The sequence below is a fragment of the Salminus brasiliensis genome, chromosome 7 (assembly GCF_030463535.1).
Source record: "Salminus brasiliensis chromosome 7, fSalBra1.hap2, whole genome shotgun sequence".
NCBI classification, from domain to species: Eukaryota; Metazoa; Chordata; class Actinopteri; order Characiformes; family Bryconidae; genus Salminus; species Salminus brasiliensis.
The window spans coordinates 43971802-43992511 of record NC_132884.1 but is presented as its reverse complement, the minus strand read 5'-3'; the positions used below and the strand labels follow the sequence as shown (position 1 = coordinate 43992511).

General features: G+C 43.4%; 1 protein-coding gene across 1 annotated transcript in view; it reads right to left on the bottom strand.

Annotated features, from left to right (window-relative positions):
* LOC140559766 (receptor-type tyrosine-protein phosphatase T-like) overlaps positions 1 to 20188 on the bottom strand; it is an 87853-nt gene extending 67665 nt beyond the window's left edge. The window contains exons 1-2 of the mRNA XM_072683370.1: positions 20041 to 20188; positions 14137 to 14262 (exon numbers count right to left, since the gene is read on the bottom strand). Coding sequence (XP_072539471.1) covers positions 14137 to 14262; positions 20041 to 20188 — 274 coding nt within the window. The remainder of the gene's footprint in view (positions 1 to 14136; positions 14263 to 20040) is intronic.
* Between the last annotated feature and the right edge of the window lie 522 nt (positions 20189 to 20710).

Below are 20710 nucleotides of genomic sequence, written 5' to 3'. Positions count from 1 at the left end.
GGCGTATTGTTTGTAATAGAGATGTGAGAGTGTGAGAAAAGGTTCTTCATGGAGTCAAAAGTGGTTCTTCTGTGGTATCACCCAAAGACCATTTACAGCACGTTTATATTGAAGAGTGTAGATCTCTAACAGTCTATACACCCCAGTGTTTCTTCAGAAATCAGGTGTCTAAGGAACAGCCTTGACTCTACTGGGCTGGTTAATAGCATTTTTCTGTCCCGCAACAACCTTATCCTGGATCTCCAATTTACAGTCATGTTTTCAGGGTTTCACCGTAATGTGGATCTGGCAGTTCTTCATACTGTATCAGAATTTCATGATGGATGGACCAATAGAAATGCTCCAAAATTACGTGGAATAAATGTTTTTTTCATTGACTTCCATTATAAAGGAGTTTTCTTTGTCCTGTAAAGTTGCTGTAGTGGAGATACTTTTGTGTGACAGCAATGGTTAACTGCATTTATCGGACTCTCTTATCTCTTATCTTATCTCTCTGGTGTAGAGTGGTGTGCTTGCACAGCTGAGGAACACTCATCTGCTCCCGGACGTGCCGTTCTATTGGTCAGTGCTTTTAACACTATTGAGATTATACAAGCAGTGTGAACCCCTGTAGCCACCCTTACTCATTTAAAAGGCTGTCTAGACAGCTCATCTACGTCACTGTGCGTCCTCAGATGCAAACAGCAGCCAAGACTTGATGAACACATCTTGACCGAATGTAAAGCACTCGGCTGATGAATTGTTGCACACAACATCTGAGGTTTCTTAACGTCGCTTAACTGTGTGATCTGACTCAGTGGGGTGAATGGATGGCTGTGCTGGCTGTCAGCCTTCGTTGTGATCATTCTTTTAGACTGAGAATCAAAATTAAAGCATCATCTGTATCAGTTCCACCTTAAACCATCATCCTGTATCAGTTCCACCTTAAACCATCATCCTGTATCAGCTCCACCTTAAACCATCATCCTGTCTCAGCTTCACCTTAAATCATCATCCTGTATCAGTTCCACCTTAAAATATCATCCTGTATCAGTTCCACCTTAAATCATCATCCTGTATCAGTTCCACCTTAAAATATCATCCTGTATCAGTTCCACCTTAAATCATCATCCTGTATCGGCTCCACCTTAAACCATCATCCTGAACCTCTCTCCAGAACTGCTGTGTAACGCTGCGTCACCCATAGAGTCATATTAGTGTAAAATCCTGTAGTGTTACTCTACCGCCTCCGCCCACATGCTGCTCCACCTGTGTGTAGCTCATTACATGTCCAGACTGTAGGGGGAGCCCAAGAGAAAAAAATACCAATTCTTACATAATGATGCTTCAAATGTTCTGAATGCCTGGGAACTACATCTGTAAATATTATATAATATGATATATTATTATAAAATATATAAAAGTTTTATCCAGTATAATAGTAGTATTATATGTGATTGAGCCACATAATGCACATTTTAAAAACATTTAAGTTTAAAATGAACTTTAAAATTATATTTCTATCTACTAAAAACAACCATGTTGTGTTTTTATTATATTACAAGTTGAAGACCTGGATTCCGACACTTTGAATATGCTGCATAAATTTCACTCATATGCTATATGGCCAAAGCTGTCAAAATCATGTATGAGACGAGTATTAGAAAGAAGTTTGTCTCCCTGTGCAGCTACAACTGTCTCTACTTGTTTTTGTTTTTTTAAGAACACTGCTGTAAGGATTTGGTTGCAGCTCTAAAACCAGCCATGCAACACCTTAAAAATGACCTATGGTTCCACAGCAACCACTTAGCAAGTGTAGCAAACACTTGGAACTGCAAGAAACCCCATAGCAAAGACTTGGGACACCATACCAACTGCTTAGCAACACCATAGCAACAGCTTGGAACACTATCTAGTAATTTTAGCAATCACCTGAGAAAGAGTTCGGCAACCCCCTAGCAACACCCTAGCAACCACCAGGAAAGTGAAACTGCTTATATTGTACATTAAGACAATGAAATGAGGTACTCAGGCCCTGGTTGGGAGGCAGTGGTGCTAAAAAGCACACAGTGACATCATTAAGTACAGTAAGTAAGACTACCTATATACAGACTATGGATGTAACAGACGATCAATGTGATCAATTATCTGCTACATTACTGTATTTATCAACTGAAAATATCTTTTTTTTTCTAATTCTAATTCTGTCTTATAGAAGCTGTTCTTGAGCTAAAAAGATGCCAGTAGATGGTCATAGAGATGAAAATGGCCTCCTCTGATCAATGACAGCAGCACAGGATTGGTTTGTACGGCGGCCCACTGGACCTATCAGTATTCCTACAGCGATGCCAAGTCTGGCCAATCTGATCAGGGAAGCACCACATAAATGTCATCTTATCCTCATCGTAAAAAAGTTATTACCACTTTCTCTCTCTCTCTCATTCTCTCTTCACCCATTTCCCCTGACAGCAGCGACTTTTCTAAACGCTTTGTTATTCCAACAATGACAGAGACGCAGAGTTATCCATTTCAGCCGGCTGCTCGGGAAGGAGAGATGAAGGCGGTGAGCTCCTGGACTGAGCAAGCAGGGAGCAAAACAGAGGTCTCTCTCTCTCTCTCTCTCTCCTCCCTCCACACACACACACACACACACACACACACACACTCAAGGTTAGCACACACAACAAAAGCCCAGCCTATTGTGGGTAATGGGCATTACAAGGTCTTTTGATAGCAGGACTGAAATGATCAGTGAGGGGACAGACGGGGGGATGAATAGAGGCGGAGATCTGGGGGCTCGGGAGCAGAAGGGATGGAGGGATCAGGAGCTGATTCCTGAGAGTACTGTGACCTCTTGGTACTGAGAAGCAGGGCTTTAAACTTGTTGGAGAACCCAGAACAAAAGTTAACTTTCAGTCCAAGAACCCAAACACAGTGTGATCATCAGGCGTGGGCTAGAGGGGTATAAAGCCCCCCAGCATTGAGGAGCTGTGGAGCAGTGGAAGAGCTGTGTTCTCTGGGATGATGGTGGAGGAGCTCCATCCAGTACTTTTGGGATGAGTTGGGGATGATGAGGTGGGGTGGTGGTCATCCTCATCCAACATCCTGACCTCACTAACGCTCTTGTCACTGAATGCAAACAATCAAATGTTCACAGCAATGCTCCTTCTCCAAAATCTTCTCTGGACAATAGAGAGAGTTATTCCATCAAAAGCAGGATCAACTCTTTTTATCACCCTTGATTTCAGAGGAACGAGCAGGTGTCCCAATACTTTTGTCCATTTAGTGTAACAAAAATGGTTCCACCATTAATTAGAATGTAGAATAACATAACTTAAAACAAGTGAAAATGTCTAATATTATATTATATTATATTATATTATATATTAGATCAATTATTGTAAATTAATGTAAAATTCTCATAATGAGAAATATTAGATATATATATTATAAAATTCCACTCATGCATTTTGTAGCACAGAAACAATAACAGACAAATAAATGAATGATAGAAATTCATACTGTGTGTGTGTGTGTGTGTGTGTGTGTGTGCGCGTGTGTGTGTGTGTGTGTGTGTGTGTGTGTGTGTGTGTGTGTGTGTGTGTGTGTGTTTTCTGCAAGCCAATGGAAGGCCAAATTGAGGCTTAATGAAAACAGCGTGTCAGCAGAAGGTGTGATGGCTTCAAGGTGAGCGAGAGAGTGAGAAAGAGAGAGCGAGAGAGAGCGTGGTAGAGTGAGATCTCCTGAGTGTAGGAGTGAGGCAGGCAGCTGAGGAGCGGGCTGACGGTGGGAGATGCAGGCGGTCTCTTCCAGACGAGCAGCTTCGCTTTAGAGGAGCCTGGAAGTCAGTAAACAAGCCCGGCGTGTGCCGCAATGTGCCGCTCAATCCATTACCACCCTCTCTTCACACTCCCTCTGTCTCTCCACCACTCTCTCTTTCTCTCTCTCTCTCTCTCTCTCTCTCTCTCTCTTTCTCTCTCTTTCTCTCTCTCTCTCTCCGTCTATCACCTCTTTTGTTCTCATCGTCTCTCCTGGCTTCACTGCTACCCTCAGTCTATTACACACTCAGCTCGTTACACACCAAGCTCTCTCACTCTCTGCAACTCTCTCTCTCTTTCTTTGTTCACTGTTTTCCCTTAAAAGCGTTCCATATAGTACTGAAAATGGGTTCCTTTGGTTTGATATGGCTATGGTTCTCAAAATAGAGCTCCAGGACCCTCCAAATGTCCCTGAAACACTGTATCTGAGATTGTAAGGGTCAAACTGAGGTCCATAAGAGTCTCGTTACCCCACTGTCCAGCTAGCAGAGACCGTTAAAGGAACAGTGTCAGCAGTGTTCTAAGAAGGTTCTGGGACGGTGAGCCTGTAACACACCAGAAATAATGTCCCTGGAATGTTCTGGAACGTTTCACAGATAGACAAACAATAAAATCTAAATCTAAAGTAACTGTCTCAAAACTAAAAACACAATAAATAAAATACACTCCAAAAAAATCTGATAAAACTGATACAGAATCAATCAATCACATCTAATCAATAAGTCATAAAGCACTGTTCATTATTAGAACTTTTATTTTAACAGATAATAAATCTGAATTTACTGATAATAAAAAGTGTAAATGATGAACTTATACCCAACTGTGAGAATAAACAAATAACATAAAAATAATGTTCTAGGAACGTACAGAGAACCTCACAGATTGAATGTTCTGTGTTCTAGGAACAGTTGAGACGTTCAGAAGGTTCACGTAATGTTCTACTAACCAAAACTGACAAGCTGGATGGGCTGCTGCACTACGGAATACACTCCCGATTGGCATCATTAGCCGCCCTTCCCACCCAATGAGAACGCGGTCAGCCACACTATGAAGGACGCTCGTTTGAACCCGACTCCCACCGGGGACCACTAAGCGCTTCTCATCCCGGCGGAGCTGCACGGGGGTGGACGGTGTGGAGTGCTTTAAGAGCGAGGCTCGTGCTCAAATGGCTCTCTCGGATGCTCCCTCCCGAAGGTTCGCCGGCCTGTCATGCGGCCGTGACTTGAGAGGTATGTGTGAAGTGAAGTCGTGCCGGGGGGAATTAGTGTCAGTCAAAAGGACAAGCCTCTATCTCCTACTTATCTCTTAAAAGGGGACGGATCACGCCACTTTATCTTTCTTTCTTACACTCGGCCCTCTCTCGCTCGCACTCTTGCTTGCTCTAATATATTCAGGATTTACTGGTAAATGATAAGTCCTGATTTAATAATGTGCTCTCTGAAGTGAACGGCACACAACATGCTGTCAGTAGCTGTAGCTAAAAAGAGACAGAGAAGATGGGCTTTCTTCTGAGGACATCATCTCTGAAGATGAATGGACCACATTCTCAACTGGAAGATGTTTGCTTTCACTGGACTCTCTCTCTCTCTCTATCCATATATATATATATATATATATATATATATATATATATATATATATATATATATATATATATATACATATCGCCACAAAAACAGCTGACCAGTGTCTCCTGTCTGTCGAGAGGTGGATCTGTTAGGCAGTGAGTGAACAGTCAGTTCCTGAAGGTGATGAAACTGAAAAATGGACAAGCCTAAGAATCTGAGACATTTTGACAAAAGCCAGACTGTGAGGTTCTAGACAATGACTGGATCAGAACATCTTCAGAACATCAAGCAGGTCTTGTGGAGTGTCTTCCCAGTATGCAGTGGTCAGTACCTATCAAAAGTGCTCCAAGGAAGGACAACCGGTGAACCAGTGAAAGGGTCATGGGCATCATAGGCTCATGGATGTGCTCACAACTGCTAATGTCTTGGTGTCAGAGACCACAGCAGGACACCTTCAGAGGACTTGTGAAGTCCATGCCTTGATGAGTCAGAGCTGTTTTGGCCACATGAGGGAGACCTACACAGTGTTAGATACATTTCATTTTTAATATTTATGTAGTATTTTGTTATTTATTTTATTTTATTTTGTTAGACAGTATTAGTCGAAAAACTATCACAGAAATCAATTGGTCCTGATGGGTCTGAAAGCTGAGGACAAACTTGAGGAATGACAAGAAAATTTATCCTCTGAGTGCTTGTTGCGAAACTCACATAACTTAAAAAGCAGCTTCCAGTGGTTCCGGTAGTTTCCGGGATCCCAGACAGAGGGAAAATATGAAGTCAATAAGTTAATATGAAGAGCTGGTACTGGTGGAGTTTCTTTGCTGACAGCTCTGCTCATGGCCACACATTTCTTATGTGTACACTTACATTTACTCTCGCTTCCATCCCTGTCAAGTTTTCATCAATCACCAAGCCCAGTGCCCACCCAGCACTCTGCTCTCGCATACGGAAAAAAATCAGACACGCAATCAAGCAGCGCCGTCCACAAGAGCACTCAAATCATCACCAAGAACAAAAATAAGGAGACAGGCTAGTTAACCCCTTTACCCTCATCAGGCACCAGCAACCCTCCTGCGGCCGGCATTAATGCAATTCTGTCCTGACAGCCTATAATTCCGAACTCCATTACCATTCCAGAAACAAGTGCGGAGCGAGAGACCTTCGATTTCAGGGGAATGGTCAGGCAGTAAATATCTAAACGCACTGTGTCAAAATGATAGATTTGTTGGTGCACGATTGATTCTAAGAGCCCGGTCCAACTAGAAGGAGCAAATTCGGAACAAACTTCATAAGAGGAAAAATTTACAAAAAGGCAAAAAGAAGGATAAGGAAATTTAGGTCAAGCTTCTTTGTCATTCCAACCTCAAACCCACCGCAAAGGTGTAAACAAAGCCGTCACGTGTTCGCAAACAAACCATTCTTCTACATTTGGAATAGATTTCAACATCAGAGCGAAATGCGTGGAGTCTACTTTCATCGCGCTGCAGGTATACAAAGACAGGAGGGATTTGAGCTTCAAAGGAGCCACTGATGACCCTCAATCCAACTCCCACAGTCTAAAAATACCGCAAGGCCTAAAGATGCCTTAACAGAGAAGAGCGTTGCGTTTCGGTTCTGAAGCGGCACACATGGGAAACAGCTTATGTCTGATAAAGCTCCTCGCTCTGCTAGTCATTTTCAGGCTTTATGGAAATCTGTAGACGAGTTTGAAATGTGGAGTGGTCTGCCTCTTCTACCTTCTCCTTTTGTCAAGTTAGTTTGATTGTCTGTCTGTGGTGAAAACCTGGAAATCACAGCCATTTACCTCAACAGGGTGGGAGATTAGGTCATCTGTAACTTACAGTAGATCCAACATCTATCAAGGGCATCACATCTAGTATATCAAGGGCATACACTCTTACCTGCTTACCTTAGTATATTAAACGGGAGTAGGAGGTTGGACAATGAAAGGGACAAAATGTATTTCAATAAAAACATGACAGAGAACAGAGATTGTGAACACTCTACATCTACTAATCTGTCCATCCATCCATCCATCCAACTATCAACATATCTATTTATCTACCTGTCTATCTAGCCATCAATCTGTCCATCTATCCATGTATTTATTTATCTACCAATGCATCCATCCATTAATAAATCAGTCAATCTGTCCATCAATCTGTCTGTCTATCTATTTCTACTAGAATGTGTTCTATTTTTTCCTCTGGTTTATGATTTCCTGCAGTCGTGGAGTCGTGACCTCCACTGAATTTGAAAATGTGACCCACAGAATGAGATGTCTTTTCCTACATTCAGGAAAATAACACAGCGCTGCTCGTCCCCATGCGTGAGTGAACACTGCGGCCTGTATCTGATGAGATGTGCAGTCTGCTTGCCAAGCACAATGAGTCAACGAGCCCACATACGGATTATCCTAGTCATCCATTCAGAGCAGGAAGGAATAGTGTAGCTCCACAGTGCAGCTAGTTTGGGAACGAGCCTGGGAACAATGGATTGTGTCGAGAGATGTGACCCATGGTGCATGGAGGAGTTAAATGGAAGCTGGAGATTTATACCTTGGTTTGGAACGGTTCAGGAACAATTTGGAATAGTTTTCTCTTCTACATGAGCAGCTGTGTCTGCTTCTGACCCATCCTGAAAACAGCCCTTCTTTAGGACTTAAGGAGAAGTCTTAAGGACTACAACCATCATTCTGGTCTCTGGTGCAGTAACTTCGAGCTCTGCATGAGACAAAGATACACCAGTTACCAGCTCCTGATCCAAATGAAAAACAGGTGCCAGAACCTAAATTCAGTTTCTGCATTGTCTTTCCTTTTCTAAATGGAAGACTCCAGGACAGTGAAAGACTGAGAAAAAAGATTCCCATCTGTCTGGATGGACGGTGGGTCGAGCCGAGCTGTACTTGAAGTTGGAAGCACTCTTGGTACAGATCAGATGGTCCAGGAGGTGTTCCAGTTTCGGTTTTGTCGACCAGCATCAGAGTTGTAAATAGGAAGTTCAGCCACAGGAAGCCAGTAAAGAGAACACAGTAAAGGACTGACATGACGGAACCAAGACAAGTCTTCCCCCCAGGTTCTGATAGCACGTATAGGAAGGCCAGGCAGGAAGGAGCTGTAGTAATCAAGTCCAGAGATAACAAGAGACTGAACGAGCACCTGGGTGACCTTCCTAGAGAGAAAGGGTCGAATTCCTCTGATGTTGCAGAGAAGAAATCTGCATTAGTTACAGCATCTGACTCCTCCAGTCCACAGAGAAACTGGATCACACATTGACGTCACTATAGAACTCACGGTGACCTGTTGAAATGAAGCTGTGCTTAAGTTCTCCAGTGCCTTTTTAATCTGTACAAAGGCAGGAGTAGTGGTGGTTGATATGGTAAAATATGATATCATGATATTTAAAGACGTTTTCAAGATATGTTGGCATGTAGACAAACTGCACTAGCAGCAGCAGATTTTAAAAACTGCAATTCAAATACTCTCCCATCCTGAGTACAGTCACCATCACGACATTCATCAACTGAGCAGGAGTAGTTATAAAACCTGCAGTTGGTCAGCGTTCCTCAAGCACTATAAACTGTCATGCCTGCTCTGTTTCTGGTCTGTTTTAGCCCCTCCTGTTCATTAGTGTTCCCACCTGTGCCTCCTCCCTCGCCACGCCCCTTTGTTAGTCTGAGGTGTTCCTCGTTTGTCCCTGTGTATACGTTTTTTCCGTTGTCTGGTCTTGTGCATGTGGTGTGATGATGTGAGTTTGTGTTCATGTCGGTTAAGCTTTAGTGTTTTAGCTTGCCCTGTTTTGTTTTGCTGAGTTTCTGTTTCAGTTTCAGTGTGTCAGTGTTTGGTAGGTTTGCTAGTTTGTATCTCTGTGTTTTGTTTGGTTTAGTTGTGTCGTTAAATAAAGCCTGCGTTTACGTCAGCGTCTGCCTCCACCTCCTACTTAAGCCAGTGGACACAATGTGATGATACAAATATATTGTGTGTCACAATTATAAAAATGATATGATAACACTTGTCACATTGCCCACCCTTAGGCAGGGACACTCTTCTCAAACTGTAGTGGGAGTTAATAAAAAGAGAGCAATTTGTAGTCGTTTCTTTTTGATAAATATGTTTATAAATATGAATGTCAACTGAGTTTCAGCTCTGACCGTTCACATCTACAGTACACTTCAACTGACCCACCATCACATCTACAGTACACTCCTGACTGACCCACCATCACATCTACAGTACACTCCTGACTGACCCACCATCACATCTACAGTATACTCCTGACTGACCCACCATCACATCTACAGTACACTCCTGACTGACCCACCATTACATCTACAGTACACTCCTGACTGATCCACCATCACATCTACAGTACACTCCTGACTGATCCACCATCACATCTACAGTACACTCCTGACCCACCATCACATCTACAGTACACTCCTGACCCAACATCACATCTACAGTACACTCCTGACTGACCCACCATCACATCTACAGTGCACTCCTGACCCACCATCACATCTACAGTACACTCCTGACCCACCATCACATCTACAGTACACTCCTGACCCACCATCACATCTACAGTACACTCCTGACTGACCCACCATCACATCTACAGTACACTCCTGACCCACCATCACATCTACAGTACACTCCTGACCCACCATCACATCTACAGTACACTCCTGACTGACCCACCATCACATCTACAGTGCACTCCCGACCCACCATCACATCTACAGTATACTCCTGACTGACCCACCATCACATCTACAGTACACTCCTGACCCACCATCACATCTACAGTACACTCCTGACCCACCATCACATCTACAGTACACTCCTGACCCACCATCACATCTACAGTACACTCCTGACCCACCATAACATCTTACCGTTTACTTTCAGGGTCTTAGTTACAGTGGCAGTGTGTGAAACTACCTCCACCATGTTTGGAAGCTGTACTTTAACCTGGCTAGCTCTCACTCAATTCAATCATCAAACACACATGAATCTAAAGAAATATCTGTCAATGTTAGTAGATCGTGTTGCTATGGGAACGCGAGAAGATGACCACTTGCACGTTCTACTGGAACCCGTTTAACTACATAAAATCATCTGTTTTGTTTCTTTACTCTGCTCTACTCATTATTTTGGACTTACTTTTAATTGTATTTGAGAATGCATTACTTTAAAGTAACATTACTTGTATTTAAGTTACTCTGTCTCCTCTGAAGCTCATTATAATCCACAATGAATCATTCAGACGTTTGGAGAGGTTTTGTTCTCTCTCTCTTCACAATATGTCAGATAGGCCATGCTGAACACTTGACAGACTACATTTCCTGTCATGCAAGAACATATTAGCATCCCCCCCTTCCCACTTTCCAGCTGAGCCTGCCCCCCCCCCCCCCCCCTCTCTCTCTCTCTCTCTCTCTCTCTCTCTCCTCATTTTCATCTCTGCCTTTGTCTCTATCAGGTCTCTGGCATCACGAGTGTAATTCAAGCAGTGCTGTTTTAGAAGCCAGGCTCAATCAGAGAGACAGTCTGCTAGCAGTATGTCTCCACAGGAGAGACGGAGTGGCCCACTAAACCTCCACCCCCCCTCCCCTCGACAACACCCTTGATTAGACAATCAGATAGTGATGACTTCAACAGGCGGGCAGATGGTGGCTTTCCTGTTGTTAATTTATTAATAAGCGCTCGCATATTTTTATCAAACACGGTCTGCTTGTTGCTCAGCGGAAAAAAAAACAGGCTTTGATGTTTTTTTGGCCTGGTTTTATTTCATGACAGCTCATGTCCTCGATTTTTGCCCGAAGGCTTCATATCCTATTTCGCCTTCCATTCCAGCACAGGTCAAGGGCTGATCTTTACCTCACGTGCTTCTTCCTCGCCAGATAATAGACCTATCCCACAGAAATGAGTCCCCATATGGCCTTGTTATGGTGCCCTACCCCTTGAATAGCACCCCTAGCTGGGACGTGGCTGCACTCGCCCGGAGTGTGTAAGCAATCTCCTGTAGCAGAGAAGTGTCAGGGCAGAGCGTCAGTCATTTGAGGGAGGTTAAGTTAGCTGGCAGCTGGGGATGGGTCTTGCAGGCTGACTCTATTGGCTTTAAGGGGCAGGCGTGGTGCGGCACTGGGCTGCTGAGCGCTATAGGAGACTGACTGAGAGTGACAGCGGGCTTGATTGCCATTTGTCTGACTGTGAACTACAAACCGAGAAGCAGCCTCAGAGAGAGAGAGCTGGCGTACTGAGCATGGCATGATGGGGAAGAGAGAGACTGAGAAAGTCCTGATGAGATTGAAGTCAATTCAACCTTGGAAAAGACCAAGAAGAGATAGTAGGAGAACACCATGAGCAATTTAGATTCATTTACGCTGTGAGCTAGCCAAGTACATTATGTCCAAATGTATGTGGACACACCATAACTAGTGATTTCAGTTGACTGGGATATACAAGCCCTGCATCATTGATCTGGGGAGCAGTGGCGCTACATTCTCTGGAATGGAGCTAATGGAGCTCCATTCAACGCTTTTGGCATTAGGTGGAGTGGCAGAACTGATTGTCCAATCGTCGGCTGAATACGATCAAATTCTCCTCACAGCAATGTTCCGACACCTAGTGTAAAGCCTCCCCAGACGTGTAGAAAATCTAGAGTGGAAAAGGTGTCCATGTACTTTTTATATATAAACTGCCGAGATGCAAAGAGTCTCCTGATCTAATGCACTATACTCAAGCTTACATGCACTATTTGGACAGAAGTATTGGGACTCCTGCTCATTCATTGTTTCTTTTGAAATCAATGGAATTAAAAAGAGTTTCTCCTTGTTGGAGTAACTGTCTCTACTGTCCAGAGAAGAAAACTTTCTAATAGATTTTGGAAAAGGACTGCTGTGAGGATTTGATTGCATTCAGCAACTAGAGCATAAGTGGGGTCAGGATGTTAGATGAACACCACCCCAACTCATCATCCCCAACTCCCCAACTCATCCCAAAACGTACTGGATGGAGCTCCACCACCATCATTCCAGAGAACACAGTTCTTCCACTGCTCCACAGCTCCTCAATGCTGGGGGGCTTTATACCCCTCTAGACCACGCCTGGCTGATCTGCTCCAGAGAGTCCTATTCTATTGGCAATACTTCTCTACAGGGACTAGACAAGCGGTGTGTGTGCATTTGCACATCTGTGTCAGCAATGTGTGCAGCCTAAAGTAGCTGAATGCATCCATTAGAAGGGGTGTCCACAAACTTTTAAACGTATAGTGTACCAGTCATGATACAGTGCAACATACTGCCTATCACATTGTCTTATCCCTAATTAACTGTACACACTGCTGAACCTGAATTACTCCTGCAGAGTGAGCCCACTGAGAAAACAGTCTTATCCACCTTATTGCTGCAATATGAGCAGACTGTCCGGCAATGTGTACACAGACAATGTGTGACATGCTAATATTGTCCGAGCAGGGCAGAAACATGTACATAAATAAAAGGTAGGTGATGTTTATTGTTGGAGTGCTTGAACGCTTGAATCAACACAGAAAGCTGAACCAGACTGAGAGAACGGCAAAGTGTAGTCAGTCTCAAATTACTGATCAAGTGTTCATACGCCTACATGACCTACATGACTCCTTCATGTTATGTAAGGCTTATGAAGGTGTGGCGTAGCCTTATGAACGCTGCCCTTCAGAACAGTGTTAAATATTATAAATTTATTACATTACATTGACATAAGGGTCCTTAGAGTAAAGTGACAGTCATCTACTGCATTTATAACACTGCTATGTAGTGTCGTACGGTGGGAGAACAGCACAGATCAGTTCTACACGTTTCTATTAGAGTCACAAAGTGCACTGTCTGTGTTCTCCTCAGCATTTTATGCTTGTTTCTGTTTTTGCTGTACCGTCAGGCTTTACTCTTGGCATTTTCTGAACTAAAGGTCATTCAAAACGCTGCAACACCTTCATAAACCTGCCACACTTCTAACTGTTTATTCCAACAAGCGTCAGCTGTCCGAACACTTGCTAAGGTATAATCACATCAAAACTGACAGCAGCAGCCATGACATCTAATACTTGTTAGGATGACCCTTCATAAACATGTATCTTGGTTTATGTCATTAAAGCTTAAACAGCTGCCATGTAGCCTTTTAAATACTGCCCTTTAGTGAAGGGTTCCCGTAAATTAATCACACTGTATTGACTGTATTGATCAGTTGTCTTAAAATAAAGAGACACTCATTTACTGCATTTATAACACTGTTATAAAGCACCGTAAGGCAGATACCTGGAAAAGAACAGCATGGATCACTTATATATATTTCTATTTCAGGTGAAAAGTACAGTGTCTATTAAGGAGACCTGTGTGGCCACATAGGTGAACCACTAACCCTGTTTTTAGCGTCTCAATAGTAACATTTAGGCATTTCTCCAGCAGTGATTATGAAGTTATATTCATATGTCTGAAATACGTCTGATTTTCTCTCAGTTTTATGCTCATTGCTGTACTTTTAGACTATTCTGGATAGGGATATAGGAAACAAGAACTCTTAAACTGTAAACGTTAGCACACTTTTTTGACATTGTCTTCTGTCCACAGTACAGAACAGGACTGGGTATTGTGGTCAATTGGAGGTAATTTGGCTGCACAGAAATCAGAATCTTTCATTGATGGGGAATAAAGGTCATACTGTGGAACAGGAAGAAAGACAGATGATTGAAAAAGAGACAGAAAGAGAACATTCCCAGTGTGGACGTACCTGTGGGAACGGCAGCGTCCATTGTAGGCCTCTCCCAGGTGTTGACTTGCTCCCAGGCGAAGCCATTGGTCCCCAGAGCCACGCTGTACCCACACTTACTGTAGTGCTCCTCAAATGAACAGCTGCCTGCAGGATACACACACACACACACATATACATACACAAGTGAGCGAGAGGACAGATCGCATATGTCAACATGATTAAGCCACAGACTCACATCATTATTTCATCTCCTCTAAAATCACGATTTTCCACCACATTAAGCTTCATGTTTGCCAGGAGCTACGGATTAAAAAAGCCTGCGTGGAGATAGCACTAATTAAATGTACTCGCTGTAATGCGTGTTCTGGAATTGCGACAGAGGGAATCGCTGAGAGCTTCTGAACAGTCACTTACGCTTTCTTTTTTTCCACTCTGTGTGTTTCTTTTTCCCGACTTGTCTTCTGCAGGAGGTTTTGGGATAAACAGATACATGGACATGCTCAATCCTCTCCCAGTCCTACACGGGCACTTCCTCATTTGCATTTGTCCTAGTCATGCAAATCACATCCATTTAAATATGTATGTTCAATATGATGAAACTCTTGCCTTTAGGTTAATTAAATTTATATCGCTGCATAATTCACAACACAAATAGTCACCGCTGGTTCTCAATTTGCTCGGAAATTAGAGGGGGAGATAAAAAGCCTTGGAAAAAAAGAACAATCCGCTGCAAGAGCCGAAAGAAATTGAGTCTCTGAAAAAGAAGAGACTTTGTGTCAATGGCCTCTATCAAGTTCATCAAAGACATTTAATATAGGCAATACAGACCTTTTAAGCCAATAATAAATTGTTCTCAATTCGCTGTGCAAATCTATCAGATAGCCAGTTATTTCTTCTGCTTGATAAAGTCATTTCTGAGTGAGAGGACATGGACAGAATTCTGCTGAGCCCAGCCAGTATCCATCAGGACACCATTAGTCCATCAGTAAAAAAAAAGTAGGTCTCTCTCAGGTTTAAGTTGCCACTGTGTCTCAGTTGCACTTTATTTGAAGACTATTTACATGACTGGCACATGTTTCAGGTTCTAGTCTGTATCTGGGCAATATTCAGTAATTCTCTGATATTAGAATAAACACTAATAATAACACTCCTACAGAAAGTGGTGGAGGTTCTCCATCACTGTATTCATCATTAGAACATCTCCAAAGTTCTCCTCATGGAGTCTAGTATTATTTAGAGTTCTCCTCATGGAGTCTAGTATTATTTAGAGGTCTCCTCAGATCAACACCTGGTTTGATGGTAAATCAGGGCTTGATGATGGTAAATCTTGCATCATCTGTTCTGATGAGATCTGGAGCTTCTACAGTAAAACCCTCTCACTGCTGAGAGACGGGGTTAGAGTGATGGGGTTAGGGGACTAAAACTTCTGCACAGCACTATTTACACAAAGCAATATTTATTATTTGAGTTTTCAGTGTGAATTAGTAACTGCTAATGCAGCATCTAACAAGCCGCAGGGAACGCAGATATACTCGCACAGCCCGAAATCTCAGTCTGGTTCCTTTAGGCATGTGTCTTTACGCCTAGAGCCTTGTTGCTGGTGTTCTTTGGCATTGTGAGTGGAACAGGCGGTACAAATCAGTGTCCATCTGCTGGGCTCCAAGATATTTGCACCTTTTTTATACCTCTGATGGATGGGAGAAGACTGAGAGTGTCTTGGGGTGACAGGAGCAAAGGATTCAGGTGAGGCGTTGAAGGAGGCCATTAGCTTAGCTTGGCAGAGCTGCTAAATTGAATGAGCTACAAGTTGAGTAGTGTGTATATGTGTGTGTGCATGTGTGTGTGTGTGGGTGCCTCGGCCTGTCGGGAACGTGTCTGCGAAAGCCAGCGGAAGGTAGAGAACAAGTTTAGCGTGTTATTGCGAGTTTCCTGTCCCGCTGCGTGCCCACATCAGGCCTCTGCGGTGTAATTCGAACTGACTAGCCGAGCGAGGTTTCATCTGAGGCGGAGGACGGGGCCAATCCCATCGTGCACCCTCCCCTCACCTTCCCCCCATGCTCTGACTGCAGCCATCCGCCTCAGGGAGAGCTAACATGAGCTCCTACCTCCCAAAACACCCCTCACCTCGCGCAGTGGGGACACAACAGCAGCTCTCTGAGGTAGACAGTTCTCCAGCGCGCTCTCAGAGAAAAGGTAGCATACTGTCATTGGAGTGGTGTCCTGAACGCCTTGCTTCAGTACCTTCAGTGAAGGGACAAAACTGTACCAAATGCAAACTCTGGACCTCTGGACCATGGTGCACCTTTGAGGGTTAGGGTAGGGTACACTGCTGGTAAATGGTACCAGTGCAGTTGCATTGGCTTCCATGTCAACGTTCTGCTCTTCACCTTAAATGATCTGACATCCACACTTCCAAACATCGCTGACCTGCATCTCCTCTTCACTCCTGCCTGTTCACAGAGGTCTTCGGTTCTTATGGGACCATTTTTTAAACCAGGAGTGGTAAACTCGTTTGAGGTAACAGGCCACATTACACAGATCAAGTTTTATTGGGCGGCAAAAAAAGGCAGAAAGTAGTCAAACATCTGGAGGAAAAGCAGCACAAGCACAGTCCAAGCTCTAGAACTGCAGAACTGATATTAGTTTTTCGTGTCCTACTGTAAAATCGTTCCTCACTGCAGACTCTAAACTGTTCTGGAGGCTTCTGAGAATGCTCCTCACTGCTGTGGGCTCAGAACAGTGTCTGAATAATGTTGCCCAGAGGACACCAGAACACAGAGCGGATCATGAGCTCATACTCAATCCATCAGAATGTGCCTGCATCAGATCGGATCCCAATCCACTAAAATAAACTAATAGATTCTGGATTATTTACTGGATTAGTTTGAGTTGTTTCTGGTTTGATTGGACTGATTTCATTGTAAGGGAGAAGTCCTGCCCCGCCCCAAAAAGCACAGTTTTGATAGGTTCTGCCTCTAATTGTGATTTGTGGTGTGTTTTCCCGCCACACTAAAATATAGATTCTGTGTTTACTGTCTATCCTTCCTACCAAATTAAATGAATCTGGTAGGTCAGATTAGAACCTTTCTTGGGTAAATTCTGGCCGTGCTTTAAGATATGATTGAGGCAAATTATTCTCAGTCTATTATGTCTAAGTTACAGAATATTCCACCTCCCTCTCCAACTTACTCCTTTTTTCTCATGTGAAATCCAGCCCAACATTTACCTCCTCTCCCAAAACCATCATCCCTCTCTTAATTTGCCCCCTATGGTGTTGCCTTTGTGAAGGAACTATTTGATATCCTCTGTCTCGCTATGGTCTTTCCTGTCCTAGCGTGTGACCTCGGTGTGTTTCTACAGTTCCATGTATTCTACCACTCCACTGCACAGTGTTCTTCAGATATGAGACCGTCGTTATATAACTGAAGCAATATTATGATTATAATTATAATTATTAAGTCTTGTTGCTGCAAAATTCTGACTTTCTGAAGTTGCCATCTTCAAGAGTGCCATCTGTTTGGATATGGTGGGAAACTGAAAATAAACACGATACATGGGGGGAGGGTGGGCAGAACATCTCTATTAGTCTGCATCGATTGCTGGATTAATTAAAGCTATCTGAGCTGTTATCCGTGTTTATTGAACTGGACATAATAGGTTTAGTTCCAGACCGGGTATTTGTCCGCTCACTCAGAAATGCTGCCAGAGGGAAGAGAAAAACAAGGCGCTCTGGAAGACATATGCTTCTTATCACTAATGAAATTAAAGTAACTAAGATGACAGTAAATTTAATATGTCTTAACTAGGACCCTAAACAGAAGAGGAGAAGCCCAGGCTAAAACATTTAGCTGTCGTTGATGCGCTCTCAGGTTTCTGAGGCCGCTCGAGGCACAGTAGGACACTGAAGTCTTTTTCCAGAGTTGGACGATGAACGAGGTGGTTAGCAGAGCAGCCACTGCCCCGAAGCGAGCCCATAGTCGTGGTCACAGCAGGAGAGCTTGTCTGATTTTAATCTGCTGCTCTGGTCTTCCCTGGAAGGCCTGCTGGAATTATTCTGAGACCAGGGATGTTAAAAACGGTCTACAGAGATAAAAGCGCAGCGCGACCAGACTTAAGCGATCCACTGGTGATACTTCATATTAACAGTCTATATAATTCCAATAATAACTCAAATTTGCCAACCGTTATATAATTGTCACATATCCACTTATAGCAGCGTCGGTGCGGCACAGTTTCGATCCCCAGTCTCACCAAATGAATAATTTAATCATTTGGGCTCAACCTTCTTATTGGCTTACAAAGTAGGCCTCTCAGATATAACTGATATAACCGATATAATAATAATAATGATAATTATAATAATACATGAAAATCATTTATGGTGCTTTGAAACATTGATGCTGGAAGTTGACAGAGATTTTGTTAAAACCGTTAATAACCTCAGTGGTCTAAGGCGGTGCTACTAAGTTCCGACAGAGCACAATCTGCCATGCTCTCTCCAGATGGGTAGATGGCGCTCTCTTCCCTCATGACTCTTAAGTGATGTTGGCTGGCACAGGCGTCTCGGTTTGGGACCCAAAGCTTTCTTCTGAGCGTGTCGGCTGCCCGGCAATGTCACATCAGCAGCATTTTAAAAAGAGGTGGTGGCTGGCTTCACAAGTATCACAAGGAGACGTGTGTTAAGTACTTTTCTGAGCATTTACTGGGTGGAGTTACTAATGGGTGGGTAATTGGCAGAACCGAAATTAGGAGACAAAGTGAAAAAGTTACATTTATAGTATTTAGCTGACACTCTTATCCAGAGTGATCAACAGGGTTACTAGTATTACAGAGGTGGGCCAGTGCAGTGTTAGGAGTCTTGCCAGGGACTCTAATTGGTGTAGAGCAGCACAGTCACCCAGACCAGGAATCAAACCCTAGTCTCCCACATGGTGTAGTACCTCAGTGGTACGTAGTGGTGTTATCTGTTGCACCACACCAACCACACACCAACCATAGTAGTTAATAAAGGCGAAAAACTGAATGCATATAATAACGATGATCATAAAAAATGTGTATTATTTTTTCATATTTAAATATTCACTATATTTCATATTTAATATTCACATTAAGAAAATGTCTGTAATAACTGTAGTTACACATCTACAGACAAACAATGAAACTAACATAAGCAATACAGCCTGCATAATTACACAAAAGTATCTAAAGAGTAACAAGAAAATCAGCATTTCATACAAATATAATTACCCATACTTTATTACACATGAATAATTACGTTAGAGAATACTGTGAGTATTTGATTGCATTCAGTGACAGGTCACAATGTTGGATTATCACCACACCTCATCATCCCCAACTTGTCTTATTTAAAAGTACTGGATGGAGCTCAACCACCATCATTCCAGAGAGCACAGTTCTTCCACTGCTCCACAGCTCCTCAATGCTGGGGGGCTTTATACCCCTCTAGCCCACGCCTGGCATTAGGCAGCATGGAGCCAATAGCTTCATGATGTTTATCTGCTGCAGAGAGTCCTATTCTATTGGCAATACTTCTTTATAGGAACTAGACAAGCTGTGTTGGGGTGTGTGTGCATTTGCACATCTGTGTCATTAATGGGTGCAACTTATGAATCTGTAGTATCTAAATTATTCATTAGATTCATTAGAATGGGTGTCCACAAACATTTGGACATATAGTGTCACTCTGCCTCAGTCTTCCTCAGTCCTGTTTGTGTGGAAATTTAGATTTTAGTGAAGAAAGAGAAGCAGAGTTCTTCATCAGCACCACTCCTCACTGATCTGACGTCTCTACAGAGCGCTAAGCTCATCATGAGATCAATCTGAGACTCACATCTTCACTCTTTTGTTTTCCTTTCATAGAAAGTGTAAACAAACGTTCCTTTCACGAGCGCAGATGTTCACTATCATCCGCAGTCTGTTCCGCTCTCTGTAGGAGCTCCACATCTCTCTGTTCATTGAGCGCCACTCTGACGAATGGGGAGAACGTTGGAGCCGATCTGGGAAAGTGTGTCTCGGCGGCGGCGGCGGCGCGCCCGCGGTAACACCGCATCTGCACACGAGGCCCCCCCCCTCCACCACCTCCTCCCTCTGCTCTGGGCCTCTCGGAGGAGCAGCTGTGAGGGAGGGAAGGGTCTTCGCCGCCTGTGATGGAGATGGAAGCTGTTGGTTGTGTGCTTTGGGCGACTTATCAATAATGGATCAAATTGGTAGGCAACATTAATTAGGGGAAAGATGAAGAGCTGCTGTTGTGGAGGTTGTGCATATGCGCTCGTGTTCCCTTCTCTCAGAGGAGCCTGCGCTCGCACCCTAGTCTCGAATGCTGGTGCACTAATTGTTTGACATGTTTAAAATGGAGGATGAAAACGTCTCCTCTGGAACAGGGTCTAACGGAGTCAGGGTGACTTCAGAATGCATAAGCATATCGTCACTGTCACACATAACCCTTCTAAACCTCATAGCTCCATGTCTGCTGTTTATTAATCTGGCAGTTCTTCATTACACTGTATCAGAATTTCATGATGAATGGACCAATAGAAATGCTCCAAAATGACCTTGAATAAGATCTTTTACA